This window comes from Thunnus albacares, chromosome 9 (assembly GCF_914725855.1).
Source record: "Thunnus albacares chromosome 9, fThuAlb1.1, whole genome shotgun sequence".
NCBI classification, from domain to species: Eukaryota; Metazoa; Chordata; class Actinopteri; order Scombriformes; family Scombridae; genus Thunnus; species Thunnus albacares.
The window spans coordinates 11,321,011-11,335,612 of NC_058114.1; the positions used below are offsets into that span (position 1 = coordinate 11,321,011).

At 40.2% G+C, this 14,602-nt stretch overlaps 1 protein-coding gene across 2 annotated transcripts in view; it reads left to right on the top strand.

The window, feature by feature from the left end:
* tprb (translocated promoter region b, nuclear basket protein) overlaps positions 1-14,602 on the top strand; it is a 25,146-nt gene continuing 10,544 nt past the window's right edge. For both annotated transcript variants that reach the window (XM_044362355.1, XM_044362356.1), the window contains exons 1-32: positions 1-186; positions 522-626; positions 720-793; positions 1,990-2,086; positions 2,175-2,278; positions 2,435-2,599; positions 2,991-3,083; positions 3,260-3,340; positions 3,577-3,664; positions 3,814-3,954; positions 4,116-4,219; positions 4,514-4,711; positions 4,895-5,002; positions 5,123-5,349; positions 5,999-6,162; positions 6,359-6,501; positions 7,423-7,571; positions 7,677-7,839; positions 8,014-8,148; positions 8,235-8,375; positions 8,685-8,853; positions 9,909-10,075; positions 10,526-10,678; positions 10,905-11,021; positions 11,604-11,807; positions 12,028-12,215; positions 12,390-12,537; positions 12,934-13,071; positions 13,245-13,376; positions 13,515-13,645; positions 13,823-14,033; positions 14,204-14,350. In XM_044362355.1, coding sequence (XP_044218290.1) covers positions 36-186; positions 522-626; positions 720-793; positions 1,990-2,086; positions 2,175-2,278; positions 2,435-2,599; positions 2,991-3,083; positions 3,260-3,340; positions 3,577-3,664; positions 3,814-3,954; positions 4,116-4,219; positions 4,514-4,711; positions 4,895-5,002; positions 5,123-5,349; positions 5,999-6,162; positions 6,359-6,501; positions 7,423-7,571; positions 7,677-7,839; positions 8,014-8,148; positions 8,235-8,375; positions 8,685-8,853; positions 9,909-10,075; positions 10,526-10,678; positions 10,905-11,021; positions 11,604-11,807; positions 12,028-12,215; positions 12,390-12,537; positions 12,934-13,071; positions 13,245-13,376; positions 13,515-13,645; positions 13,823-14,033; positions 14,204-14,350 — 4,536 coding nt within the window. In that variant the 5' untranslated portion in view covers positions 1-35. The remainder of the gene's footprint in view (positions 187-521; positions 627-719; positions 794-1,989; positions 2,087-2,174; positions 2,279-2,434; positions 2,600-2,990; positions 3,084-3,259; positions 3,341-3,576; positions 3,665-3,813; positions 3,955-4,115; positions 4,220-4,513; positions 4,712-4,894; positions 5,003-5,122; positions 5,350-5,998; positions 6,163-6,358; positions 6,502-7,422; positions 7,572-7,676; positions 7,840-8,013; positions 8,149-8,234; positions 8,376-8,684; positions 8,854-9,908; positions 10,076-10,525; positions 10,679-10,904; positions 11,022-11,603; positions 11,808-12,027; positions 12,216-12,389; positions 12,538-12,933; positions 13,072-13,244; positions 13,377-13,514; positions 13,646-13,822; positions 14,034-14,203; positions 14,351-14,602) is intronic.

Consider the following 14,602-nt stretch of genomic DNA (forward strand, 5'->3'; position numbering starts at 1 on the left):
GCAAACTGCGCAGGCTCGTGGTGCTCTCGGGAAAAATGGCGGCACTGCTGCTGCAAGAGTTTGAGGGCTCAGAGATATCTAAGCTACCAAAAACAATTCAAAACAAACTCGAGAAGATTCTGTCGGATCAGCAATATGAAATCGATTCTTTGAAAGCACAACAGGAACAATTTAGGGTTGACAACGGTAAGATATCGCTTGTTATTTTGCTAGCTAAGAGTGCTAAAGTGTTTGGCTTTGCTCACCATGTAACGTCACGCACGTTGAAGAACATAGCAAAGTTAAAGTGAATCATTTTGCTTTGGACGTTACTAACATATGAACTTTGAATTGTAGGTTGTTTAATAAGTCTATCAACGGCTTTGAGAAGTTGTACTCGATAAATTCTAAGATTGTAATTAACCAAAATGTGATGCTAACTGATGCTAACTTTAGCTCACCTACTTAGCTAACCTTAACGTAAACACGGTGACATTTTCTGACGTTTTTGTTTGTTTGTGATGATATTTCTCTTCTTACAGAGCAACACTTCTTTGAGAAAGTGAAACAGCTTGCTCAGTGTCAGGAAGATTTTTTGTCCCAGACTCAAGAACACCTTAAACTCAAAGAAGAGTTCACCAAGCTCGGTAATAATGAACTTTTTAATATTGCTTACACACATTATTACCTTGACTTAGTTTCTCTTAGCTAATAACAGTATGATTTGTTCTTTTTTTTAGAGGATGAACTCAAAGGTGTGCGTGAGAAGAACAAGGAATACGAAAATGTCCAAGACAAGTTGTCATCAGAGCAGGTATGGCTAACAAAATATGCTTTGTTTATGTGTTGTGTATTGCTTAATTATTTCTTTCACTCTTTTATCTGTTTTGTTAGCTTCCGATTCGGGGTCAAAGGGAAACGTAAATAATGATATTTAGCGTCTGATTCTCCGTTTTTGCGCCACTTAAACTTGTGGAAAAAGTGTTAGATCTTGTACCAAAAGCCTTGACGTTGTTTAAACCCACTTTCAGATTAGAGAAACCTTTATTTTGCTTATAAAAACCGAGAATGCAGACCACATTAGATCAGGTCAACCCACTATACTAAGACTTGTCAAATTTAGACCACATTAACAAGGAGACTCTAGAGAGTCATTAAAACAGTTTCAGATTTGTGAAACATCTATTCTATTTTTGAAAACAGTGTCATCTATTTTCCTGTGTGCTGCTGCATATTACATTTTATGATCTACAACATAGTTACAGAAATATTTTAATATAAGAGATGTATTTTCCTTGCATTTCTTTCGTAGAATTATTTATGGACATACTTTATGGAGATCAATATCTTGAGAAATGTCAGATGAATAAGCATATTCAACTCAGTGTTTAAATAGGCTAGTAAACAGGAAACACGTGCTTGAAGTTGTCAGTAGAGCTGCAACAATTAGTGAATTAAACAATCAGTCAATCAGCAGAATATTAATCAGCAACTATTTTGATAATTATTGCAGTCATTTTTCAAACAAGAATAAAAAAGTGTTTTTCAGTTTCAGCTTCACAAATGTAAGGATTTGCAGCTCCGTCTTATATGACAATAAAGTGAATATAATTAGGTTTTGGTCTGTTGATCAGACGAAGACATCACTATGGGCTTGGAGAAATTGTAAATGGGAAAATAAAAAAATATTTTCACTACTTTTTTTAACATTTTATAATCTAGGAAATTAATACAATAAGCAAGAAAAAAACAGCAGATTAATCCATAATGAAATTCACTGTTAGTTGCAGCCCTGTTTGTCCGTCACACGGGCTCCTGATTGAATGGAATAAAGGATCAAGCAAATATTTGCTGTGCAGAAGTGAAATGTGACCATACCTTTTTAATTGAGCTGACTGATGGGGAAATTGATGACCACTAAAACTACAGATATAGTCAGTACAAGTATAACTTTATTTGTAAGCCATGCCCAGCAATCACTGTGATTAATATTGAGACATATGTCTATAGACTCTGCTCTCAAAAGCCAAAGAGGAACTGGAGGGAGAAAAGCGAGAACTTATGCGAACACTGGAGAGGAGATCCTTGGAAGTGGAGCATTTAAATGGTATGTACAGATTTATAAGTCTGGAGACATTTCTTAAAACGTTTTGTATTGACATAGTAATATATTCTTTTTTCTGCTGTCCCACAAGATGACTTGAGGCAACTTAATGATAAGTTGGTGGAAGTCAACACCTCTAAAATGGCTCTGCAGATGAAGTTGGATGAGCTTGAAGCGGCCGAAGTCAACATTAAAGTGAGCCATGCTGTTCTTTTCATAGTGATTTGAATATATTAACATCAGATCTGTTTACAGAGGAAGTGACTTTGTGAACAGTTAGTACCTTGTAGTATACATGTATACACTTATAAACAAATTACTGAATGACTTTTTGGTGGTTTGCCGTTCCAGTACAAGGAGAAGCGTATGGAACAAGAGAAGGAGCTGCTGAATGGCCAAACATCTTGGCTGAATGAGGAGTTGAAGGCCAAGAGTGAGGAACTGTTGTCCCTGTCCCGACAGAAGGGTAACGAGATCCTGGAACTGAAATGCAACCTGGAGAACAAAGAAGATGAGGCATGTTTCTTTGCTTTACTTCATATGTACAGTTTCATTTTAGCAGATGCTTTTTATATATATCATAGAATATATAAAGTATAAATTTATATATTCATCTTACAGTGATAATGATGATAAGAATAATTAAGTTTGTCAAACTGCATCACATTTTGTAGAGCTGGCTGTGATACACAAACTAGTAGACTAGTAGCTTTGCACCTTAATAAAGATGGTGTCTGGAGGTACTTTGCAGTTTACTTCATAACCAGTCACATTCAGCCTAGTGCTCATTGAAACTTGGCTATTGGCAGATTCTCTATGTCTTCACTTAATCTAAGCATTTTTTGAATGACTGTCATCACATGTCATGGTCAACACTTAATTATGTTTTTTTTTGTGTGATTTCCAGTTGACCAGACTCCAAGACCAAGTGGGCAGTTTGAAGACTTCAAATGAGAACCTTCAGACACAGAATGAGGACATGATCAGCAAACTGAGAGAAGTATGTGTGTGTGCTGTTTTCTTGCGGCCTCCCTTAAGTTTCCAGTTTGTCTTGTTTTAAGTCAGATAATAATTACAATTTGTCATGTGTATTCTGCAACACAATTACAATTATTGTAACACTGAGTGTAAAATTTAATAAGTGAAGTGAATGTCTGGATGTTTACTCTTTTTTAGGCCAAGGAGCAGCAAGCCACCATGGAAGAAAAGTTCAGAAATGAGCTGAATGCCAACATCAAGCTTTCCAACTTATACAAGGTTTGTTCCCGTGTTAGAGCAAACCTAAATAGTCCTGTGTTTTTATACCAACAAAACATTTACTCCCAGTTCACATTTCAAATTTCATTTTTAGTCCACAGAGTGTCACTGTTTCACAGTTTTGGAATATGCAAGCATACCTTGAACCTTTGGCTTATTTGATTAGATAAGATATTATGTTTTTTGCAGTAAAGATATAATAGATGCCAACATTAACCCTTTCGTTGTGGCGGCAGGGAGCAGCAGCAGATTCTGAGGCGAAAAGTGAAGAGCTGAGTCGTGCAGTGGAGGAGCTGAATAAGCTGCTCAAAGATGCTGGAGAAGGTGAGAGGCTACCACAGAATGACCATAACAGCCTTTCCCATTATGTAACAATTGTCCTCTTTCTAGAAGGAGAGAGTCTGACCATGCTTAATTGTGTTTGATTAGGTTTATGACTTAATTGCTAAATGAGTTTCTTCCTGTCGCTGCAGCCAACAAGGCCCTTGAGGGGAAGTTGCAGGAGATGAATGGTGCCACAGACAACGCTGTTGCTGAGCTAAAGGAGAGGATCCAGGGGCTCGAGAAAGAACTGGACAACGCCAATGAGCTGCTGTCTAATTCTAAACTTAGAGGTCAGTTGGGCTGAATTTAGTCCTGTCCGTGTCTTTGTAACACAGGTTTACATTGAGGACATACAAATTCCATGAAGTTGACGTGTAGGGATTGTATTGTTTTGGGATTTTTTTTAAATAACAATGACTTATGATCTGTGTTCTCCTTTTTGTATGTCTAGGCCCTGTTGGCACAACATCTTTGCTCACAGAGGAGCAAATGACAACAATGTCTCCAACAGCAGCTGCTGTATCCAAGATAAAACCCGGAATGAAGCTGACCGAGGTATGTGTAACTAAATATCAACACCCAAACTGCAGACTTTATTGTAAATGCTCTTACTTGGCTTGTATAAATGAGTTTGCTGTTGATGAGCTCCAATGGACTGACAAAAATGGATTTCCTGTATCACATGATGTAACGCCATCTATAGACCATCTTATGGTTCAGCTGTTGGACAATGACATTTTCAGTCCACCATTAAGGGACTAATTTGATTGTTTTTTAGTCTGGTTGTTGTTGGTTTTCTTGTGTTATTTAGACATGAGATGTCAGTTGTATTTATTTATTTTTGGCCAGTTGTATACTGCTTATGTGGAGAGCCAGGAGCAGTTGCAGCTGGAGCGCCTGGAGAACAAGCGGGTCAACAAGTACCTTGATGATATAGTGCAGGAAGTGGAAGCAAAAGCCCCCATCCTCAAACGGCAGAGGGACGAGCATGAGCGCATGCAGAAGTCAGTGGCCAGTCTTTCCACCAAACTGGAGCAGGCTGTTAAGGTTTGTGTTGTAGACAAGTTGCATGCATGTTCAGTAGGATGGGATTTTCTATGAAATTGCATTGGGTAATACTGATAATAATAACTGATAATTTGTTTGTTTTGAAGATGGTTATATACATTCTGTATTATATCATACCTTCTGCATTTAAAGTCAGCACTGATGAATTCTTGTGTGTTTCAGGAGGTGCACCGCCTGCAGAAGGAGGCTGATGAGGCCAACAAGCGCTCCTCTGTCCTGGAAAGGGACAACCAGAGGTGTGAACTGCAGCTCTCAGACATGGCTCAGCAGGTGAGTTCACTCTCGTCTCCCATCTTAAAGGATAATAATAATTATTCTCAGAAAATGAAACCTATAAATAGGTTTCTATAAATGTTTACTTTCAAAGTCATCCTTTGCCTTTCCTACTAGGTGCGTGTGCTCCTTATTGAGCTGGAAGAGGCTCGTGGAAACCATGTGGTTCATGAGGAGGAGGTCAGCTCTGCTGATGTCAGCAGCACATCAGAGGTGATCAGTCAACACCTGGTAACCTTCCGCAGTGTGGAAGAGCTACAGAAGCAGAACCAGCGTCTTCTGGTGGCCCTCAGGGACCTCAGCGATGCCCAAGAGAAAGAAGAGTACGAGACCACTGGCACTAAGTATGTTAGAATGTGTGCTGGGTTTTTTTGTGTGTGTTCTGTGTGTTTCTTGATGTATTGCCAGCCAAAGTCAGTGATTGGCAACAACACATCTAGGTTTTGGGGGGTTTTTTTTGTTTGTTTTTTTTTTTAAATCTGCTAAAGAACATGAGAGCCAAGCAACAAATGCCCAAAAAACTGTGTCAAACTCACAATTTCAACTCATCAGTTTAATAATTCTAGTACGTACATTATACATTCATAAATCCATACTTAAAAATTATAAATAACCTAAGAAATCAACCTGTGCTTGACTGCTAGGTTCATTCAAACAATATAGTTGCTCTTACAGTGAATATAAAAATGAATTTCTGAATGTTTTTCATTTAAAATGTTATGGTTTTTCTATCCCTATGATAATATTTTTCAGTTATTTTCAAATGTATTGTTTTTTGGCATTTAATTTAAGTAGAATTCAGGTAATTTATAGTCTATTTAATCTCAGTCCATTTCACTCTGGTACTTCATTTCTGCTTGTGTTTCAGCATTTTTTTAGAACTATGCAGTAGCACTTAGTTGAGATAGTTGAATATGCAAGTAAACAATGTGTTCCTGTATGTGTGTGGTATGACGAAATGTCAGATGGGCTAATCAGTGTGAACTATCACAGGCGCGGTGAGCTGGAGCAGAGTTTGGAGAAGGCCCAGGTTGAGCTCGAGTCCCTGAAGGAGCAACGCAGCCAGCAGATAAAGATGACTGAGTCCATCGTGAGGCAGAGAGACATGTACCGTGTGCTGCTGGCCCAGGCAACAGGAGTCAGCTTCCCTCAGCAAGGTAACACACACAAGAGATAAGTCATATACAATTGACAGGTGACAGGGCTTCCTGTACACACATATACCATTTACTACAATTTAAAGTAGTTAATTCTCAGTCAGATCTCAGTGTTTTTCTTTTTGTCACCACAGTAAACTTATACATTGTTACGATTTGTCTATGTGGCTGAATTTCTAAGTGTTTTTGACTTAAGGTACACCACCTGAGGAGTTCTCCCTGACCTCCACCCCCCGGCGTTCACCCGCAGCCACTCCCACCACAGGAACACCCACTGCACTCGTCTCCATGGCAACAGAGTCTGCTGAAGCATTGGAAGCCAAGGCAGCTTTGCGACAGGTGAGCGCCACGTTTGCCAAAGTAAAGAGTATATTTGCATTTTATTGTTGTTGCATCCGTCTTTCAAAGCTCAGCGATTTACAGATGGTTTGTTCATCTCCACATTGTAACAGTTACATTTATTTAGGAGCTCAATACAGCCTGTAGACCTGTTGCATGGTGCATGTTTGAGCAGCGCCCGACATGTGTTCCATGGAAATAAATAAATCTGTCTCTGATTCTTGTAGTTCCAGGTCTGATTATGAAGTATTACCTGATTAAAGTACTCTCATGGCTTCGACTTTCCCGATTTCTGTATATTACTTGAAAAATAGTGCGGCCATTTCTGGATCAGTATTTGGAGTGTTACCCACTGCAAGTGATGAGCTTTGGTAATTTTATTATGTGGCCACTAGATGGAAATGTGCCTACACTGGAAGAATCTGTCACATCGTTTACTGTTAGGATTCTTGCATCTTTTTGCTTCTGAAAACAGGTAATGCAAAAAAGCGGAATGAATTCAGTCTTAACTGCAGGCCCAAACTCATAAACATTTACATTTAAAGACTGACTAATTACACACCTGTGATTCATTTATGTAACTTTCATATGGACCTGCATTCATGGACAGTTGAATGAAATTTTGACCGGATTTTGCTTTGGATATGAAAGGGACACTTCTCTCTGTTAAGGATGAAAATTTAAGTTGTTCAATCAACATTTTTGTCACTCTTCAATCAGTTAGTCTATAAAAAGAGAGTGATGGAGAAACTAAACTGAAAAGGAAACTTTATTTGGTACTTCAAAAAAACGCACCAGAAAAATTTGATTCTGTGGTTGAGTAACGTGTCCATTATCCCCCATCAAACTTGTTTGTTTTTATGTGAAATTTGTATTACAATAACAGCCATAGGAAATAAGAATGTCTGGTTACATCTGCAGTTGCAGGAGGTGTTCACTACCTATAAGAAGGAGCGTGTGGAGAGTGACAAGGGACTGACTGAGCAGAGTGAGAAGCTCCAGGAGCAGCTTTCTGACCTCCGCTCCCAGAATGCAAAGATATCCACACAGCTAGAGTTTGCTTCCAAGAGGTGAGTTTGAAATACATTTACATGAGCAGGAACAGAAGTCTGTTGTTTGTCACATAAGGAGAGCACATAGACTACTAGAAAAATGACATGTTTCAATGATGTCAGGTATGAGATGCTGCAGGACAATGTTGAGGGCTACAGGAAAGAGATTGCCTCCCTCAGAGAGAAAGGACAGAAGATGGCCGCGTCCACACAGAAGCATGAGCAAACTATCCACACTTTAAATGAAGATCTGAGAGCTGCAAAGGAGAAACTCACTATGGCTGAGGTTTGTCTTTGTTTCATTATCCTTTTACTTTTTCCATGGCAATGTTTGTGCCTGAGTGTGTTTTCTTTGCATTTCTTTAATCACTGAGGAAAATCACACCGGTCTTTGACTCTTCATTTGTCCCGGCTTGCGGGGTCACTGACACATCTGGACTTATCTCCTCCTGCCTCTTAGGGCCGTGCTGAGAGCCTGCGTAAGGAGAGAGACATGCTGAAGCTGGTTGAGTCCAGGTTAAATCAAGAGAAAGAGACAATCCAAAGCCAACAGCAGAGCCAGAACCTGCTGCTGACCAACCTGCAGGCCATTCAGGTAATCTTGAAGTGTGTCATTTCTCACTCGGTGTCACGCACCAAAATAAACATTGTTCAGAATGTTAACTGTTGTATGTTTTTCAGGCCACTCTTGAGCGTTCAGAGACTGATACACGTCAGCGCCTCAACAGCCAGCTGGAGAAACAGGAACGAGAGATCTCCCAGCTACAGAAGAGGCTGGAGCACGAGGTGGAACAGCGCCACCTGCTCAGTAGAAACCAGGAAGTAAGCATAAATTTTAACTGTTGGTGTGTTTTCTGCAAGTGTACAAGATAGTCCACTTAAATTTGACTTTATGGACCATCAAATGTTGTTTTGCCTCACTGATTTAAGGTTAAGGGTTTAGGGATTTTTAGGGCCAGCCATATGAAACATAGGTCATGTGATCTTGTAGAAGGTGCCTTTTCAGTTGTAGTTATCTTTTTTGTTTTTTTCTCAAAAGGCTGCATGAGCTCATTTTGATCACCAGATCATTGATCAGCAGACAGAAAGAACATAGAATGTGTCTTAATTTCACTCTTTTCTCGTGTACAGATCCAATTGATGGAAGCAAAGAGGCAGCTGGAGACACAGGTGGCTTTACACCAGAAGACCAAGGAGCTGCTGAATACTGCCGAGTTGGAGCTCACCACCCACAGGCTGCAGCAAGGCAGCAGCGAAGCACGCCTCGCCCTGAGTGTCCCCTCCACACCCATCATCAGAGGTTAGCACAAACACACACACATACAGGCACAAGTACATAGGACAACAGCACAACACACTCAGTATGCACTGAGGAATTCAGACGTCCATAAATTATGCTCTCTGCTCTCTGTTGATGCTGAGCTCCTCCACATACACACACAAACAAACAAACACACACATACACACAAGCACCCACAGACGGAGCGAAGTCAGCAAACAGCAGAGCACAGGTGAAGTGAAGATTACTCAAGTTGACAACAATCACACTTGTTGCTGTAAGTGCAACAAAACCTTCGCGAGTAAAAATTCAATACTTTACCAATACACCTGTTCAACAAGCATGAACATGTAAAAAAGTGATATTTCAAGCTGCTTTTTCCGCAGTCTCTCATCCACCACCGCTATGTTGTACACAACCACAGCGCACTAGCTCAGCTAATAGCTAAAACGAAAGCCGTCTGTATGTAGTCTAACCGTTTAGCTTAGTTTGTCACGACTTAAAACTTGGCACATTCTTGTAAACTTAGCTTGGCTGAGACAAACCAGCCTCTCCCAGTGAATCACATCAGCATCAGAGGGAGGAGGACAGACGACAGGATGAATGACTGATACTGACTGATGTCTGTGTTCTTCATTCGTTCTACACTTCACTCAGTATTGTGATGTCAGTTATATTATTTATTTTACTGGGATATTTGATTTGTTTACAGTGAGATTTTGAGTTTATATCCCTGGACCTCCTAGACCCCCCCCCATACCCTCCTAGGTGACTTCATGCCTTCGGCGTTAGTCATTGTGCAGCTTTGCCGCACAACCTGGACACCACTAGAAAAGACTTCAGTCAAAAAAATTTTTCTCACCAGCACCCATGAGTTCATATGAAACCAGACCCAGTAAAGGTCAACGCAGCGTCTAAACCATAATCTTTCAAATGGTTGTGGGTTTTAAGCAGACTCTTAACTATGTAATGGTATTTTCATTAGTCCTCATCCATCTTAACATTATTCCAATACTAATAGTACCTTTCTAAAATGTGACTGACTCACTCATGCCACTGATTCTTCCTGCTTTCAGGCTTGCAAGCTTCAGATCAAGACAGAGAGGACCTGCAGGGCCGCCTACGTCTGGCTGAAACCCGGGCAGAAGAGCTGGCAGAGAGCCTCAGGGCAGCCACCTCCAGCATGGAGCAGTACAGAGCCATGGCTCAGAGCCTGGAGGAGTCTCTGGATAAAGAGAAACAGGTGGGGGACACTATCATAAAACAAACCCAAACTGTCAGCGTTCCTCCCCTCATAAATCAATTGACCACAAAAAAGATCATGAAAAAATTACCTGCACACATAAAAAGTATGTGGGAGTCAGATATTCCAGCCTCAAGTCAAGTCAATTTTATTTGTATAGCCCAATATCAGTTTGCGCCAAACTGCTAACATTTTGGCTTATTTTATTTTATTATCTGAGTAGCCTTTGATGCCTTGTTGAAACACTATAAACATGTATTGTACAAAAATCAATTTAATAAAGTTAATAAAGTTCCATTGAAGTTTTAAAAAGACATGTTTGCTGATTAGTCACATATATCTGAACGCTTAGCTTTGAAAACCTTTTGGATAATATTGCATATTTAGAAATTCATGGAGAAGATAATTGTTGTGTAACATTTTCATAATTGCAAAATGTTTAACGTGCAGGTAACGGAGCAGGCACGCTCCTCCATTGAAGCCCGTATGAAGGAGGCTGAGGAGCAGCACAGCAGGCTGCAGGAGAAGCTTGTGGAAGCAGAGAAAGAGAAACAAGACTTACAGGAGCAAAAGCAGAGAGCCTTGGTCTCTCTGGAGGACCAGGTAATCAAAATCCCACAATATTAAATTATGTTTTACACAAATTAAGTCCAAGTATTGCTATACATTTTCCTTTTTAAAAAATAGCAGTTCACTATTTTATTGACCCACCAGATTTGATCTTCTGAGAATTGTTTTGGTCTCAATTATACAAGCAAGTAAAACTGTTGATAATTGTCTTTTTTGTCGCGTGTGTGTGTGTGTGTATGTATGTGTGTGTGTTTGTTAGATAAACGGTTTAAGGAGGAGTCTAAGCAGTGCTCAGGCAGATCACCAGGCAGCACTACTGCGAGTGACAGTCGCTGAAGCCCAGCAGCAACAGGCTCTACAAGACAGCCAGGACCAGGTAAGCAGTTATTAGAAAATTAATTGCAGAAGAGTGTGATCATGATCAGTTCTTCCTATTGGGAATTCCCAATTAGGGCTCCTAAGATTGCCAGTTATTGTTGGTAAAATCAGCTAATCTGATACCGATCCCCATTTGCTTCCTATCTTCATGAGAGAAACCTTTTCTGTAAAAGCCACCACATTTCCTCATGACCATGTTTATACCCATAATATTGTACTAGTTCAATTTCATACTATATTCCTCAGAACAACTAGTTATGTTTTTCAGAGTAGAGATTCATTACAAACCCTCTAAAATCTATAGAGGTTTTGAAACATCAAGTTATATTACAAACAGCCATTTCTACATGTCTGACATTTAGTAAAACCAGATGATTTGATGGATCAGTCAGTGAAAAAGAAAGTGAGCAAATTCCAGTCTGCTCCTCACTGTAGTCATGTCTAGTATTTAATATTGTCCAGTAACAAAAAGTGACAGCTGCAGTTGGTGGACATTTTTATGCTTTTAAAATGATGATATAGAATGAAATTAGCCCTCTATGGAAAGATGATATATCTTTTTTTTTTCCTTATTCTCAAGGCTAAGCTGGCAGCTGAAGCACAAGATAAGTATGAGCGGGAGATGATGCTTCATGCAGCAGATGTGGAGGCCCTGCAGGCTGCTAAGGCTCAGGCCCTGCAAGCCATGGAGCTCAGACACCAGCTGGAGGAAAGATCCCAGAGGGTCCAAGCTGAGCTACTGGAGGCCAGAGTCTCCTGGGGGGAGCAGGAAAAGATCCTCAAGGTTGGTTGTAGAGCTGATTAAATAGATGGATATGTGATGACCAGATTGGAGTATATATTATTAATATGTAGTTTCAAAAATTTAGCAATAACTTTTGGATTGCATTCTATTGTCATTCTAAGTCTTTGCATTTGTTATAAGTATTGTTCTAATCCCTGTAGATCAATATTTGACAAAATGTCCACATTAATCTTAATTTTTTTTTTCCCTCATCTCACAGGAGGAGATGTCCAAGATAGAGAACCGCCATGAGGAGTTGCAGACACAGAACGCCCTCCTGCATGAGCAGATCCAAACAATGAGTAGCAAGATGGCTGACAATTTACAGCGTGCCGCAAGTGAGAGTCCCATGAACATCTCTCTGACTGAAGAAGGCAAATCTCAAGACCAAGTCCTAGAGATTCTCAGGTAACATATGTTCATGTATATATCAAATAACACATGAAAACAAATCGTTCTTTTATTTAAGGAGTCCTACATATAAAATCTATGATAGTAATTTTTGGAAAAGCCATCCATCTTGTTCCTGTACTCCCTTGCTATTCCCTGTTTTTGAGATCCTTATCTGATCTCTTATTACAGGTTCGTGCGTCGGGAAAAGGAGCTTGCAGAGTCTCGTTTTGAGGTTGCCCAAGGAGAGAGTTTGCGTTACCGTCTGAGGGTGGAGCACCTGGAACGAGAGCTGAAGGAGGTGCAGGACAGCTTGAGTGCCGCAAGGGAGAGGATGCAGGTATGCTTTTATACTCAATGACCCCACAATTAGCAATAATGTTGTTTACAGCAACTACTTGTCTGCAACAAAGTTAGATTGCTGCATTGTGTGTTTGTTTGACTTTTGTCCACTGAAAAATCTCTTCTGTGGATTTTCTTTAATAGTAACTCAAGATTATTGGAAATAGGAAGATTTAGAATCTCTTTTCATTGATGTTTTTGTTTCTTTATAGTAAAATCCTCTATTTCTATCCTTTATTTGTCAGTTCAAAGACATTTTACTCTCTGAAATACAAATAATACATACTAAATACATTCTTTGTATAATAAATACAAAGAATTGTAATCTGGCAAGGAGGACTCCAACCTTAAGAATACTGTATGTGACAATAAGCCCAATGCTCATCTGACTCAGGTGACAGCAAAGACTCTGGCTCAGCATGATGAACTGATGAAGAAGACAGAAACTATGAGCATCCTGATGGAGACAAACAAGATGCTGAGAGAGGAGAAGGACAAGATGGAGCAAGAACTGCAGCAAACCCAAGCTAAGGTAACAGTTGCATTTCTTTCAAGAATAGAGTGTACTACAACTATACGTGTACACATTTAACTACTTCAATCCAAATCCTCTATTATCCTGCTTTTACAATCTGGTTTTTGGGCAGTATGCTTCAGTGAACCTCCAAATCCACTTGGTTTCAGTACATCTTGTTTGTGTTTCAGGTGCAAAAACTGGAGTCAGACATCATGCCACTGCAGCAGGCTAACTCCGAGCTGAGTGAGAAGAGCGGTATGCTGCAGGCGGAGAAGAAGATACTGGAAGAAGAGATCAAGCGCTGGAAGGCTCGGACCCAGGTCAGTGAAAAGACTAGAAAGTAAACCAATAAAGCTGCTTATAGGAAGGGGGTTAAGATAAATAATACAACTATTTTATTCCTAATGTTTTTATCTGTTCACACCACTAACTCACAGCATTTTGTCCTGTTGTTCTAGCATTTGGTGAGCCAGCAGAAAGATTCAGATCCAGAAGAGTACAAGCGACTGCATTCTGAGAAGGAGGCACACCTTAAACGTATTCAGCAGCTCAGTGAGGAGAGCAACAGACTTAAAGCAGAGGTGGCCAGGTGAGGGATTATAAATGATGTAACTGCAGGATGTTACAGACCAATCTGTTTCTCCATGCAATCTGAGTGATCTGTTTGACTGTAATTGTAGTGATAATTCATCTTCGTCCCTCAATTCTACCCAATGTTTCTGCCCCGTCGTCATGAATTTTCCTGATCTCTTCATTCTCTCTATAGGACCAATAATCTAACGACATCCCTGCAAAGCCAGATACAGAGCTTGCGTGACAACATGAGTAAGACAACTGATGAGAGAAATTCGCTAAAGAAGGATATTGAGACCAAGAACCAGGAGCTCCAGGAGAAGGTGCGGACAATCACCCAGGTCAAGAAGATTGGACGCCGCTACAAGACTCAATATGATGAGCTAAAAGTGGAGCATGACAAGGTGAGAGCTCAGGAGCTGTCCTAGTCTAGCTGTCCTAGTCTTTAATCCAGAGCTTGAAAAGAAGAGCATGGTTGTATTATACGCTTCAATCCATTGGAAACAGTCGACTAATTCCACCATTGTTGTGCTGGTTTAAGCATAATTAATCTTTCATGGTGTATGTCCTCCAGATGGTAGCTGAGGCCGCGGCAGGTCCATCCCAAGAAGAGGAGGCTCGTCAAGCCTCAGTTCAGGAACTACAGAGCCTCAAAGATTCTCTGAGCCAGGCCGAAACCAGGACCAAAGAGCTGGAGGGACAACTGGAGAACATAAACAAGGTTAGACATCACAAGTCACTCGGGTTTGAGCTAAAAGTTTTGACTGGGCTGTACGCTCTGTAGTCGGGCTCATGTTCCCCTCAGCCTCTTATCAGAGAGGCAGAGCACTGCACTGTGATCAGCTTGAGAGATCATATAACTTGCATAGTTTAAGCCATTGCAAAAGTAATCTTGAAACAGGCAGTAACTAGACAGCATTAATTAATATGTCCCATCCACTGAATAAGCATGCTTGCCTTTTTTATTTGCATA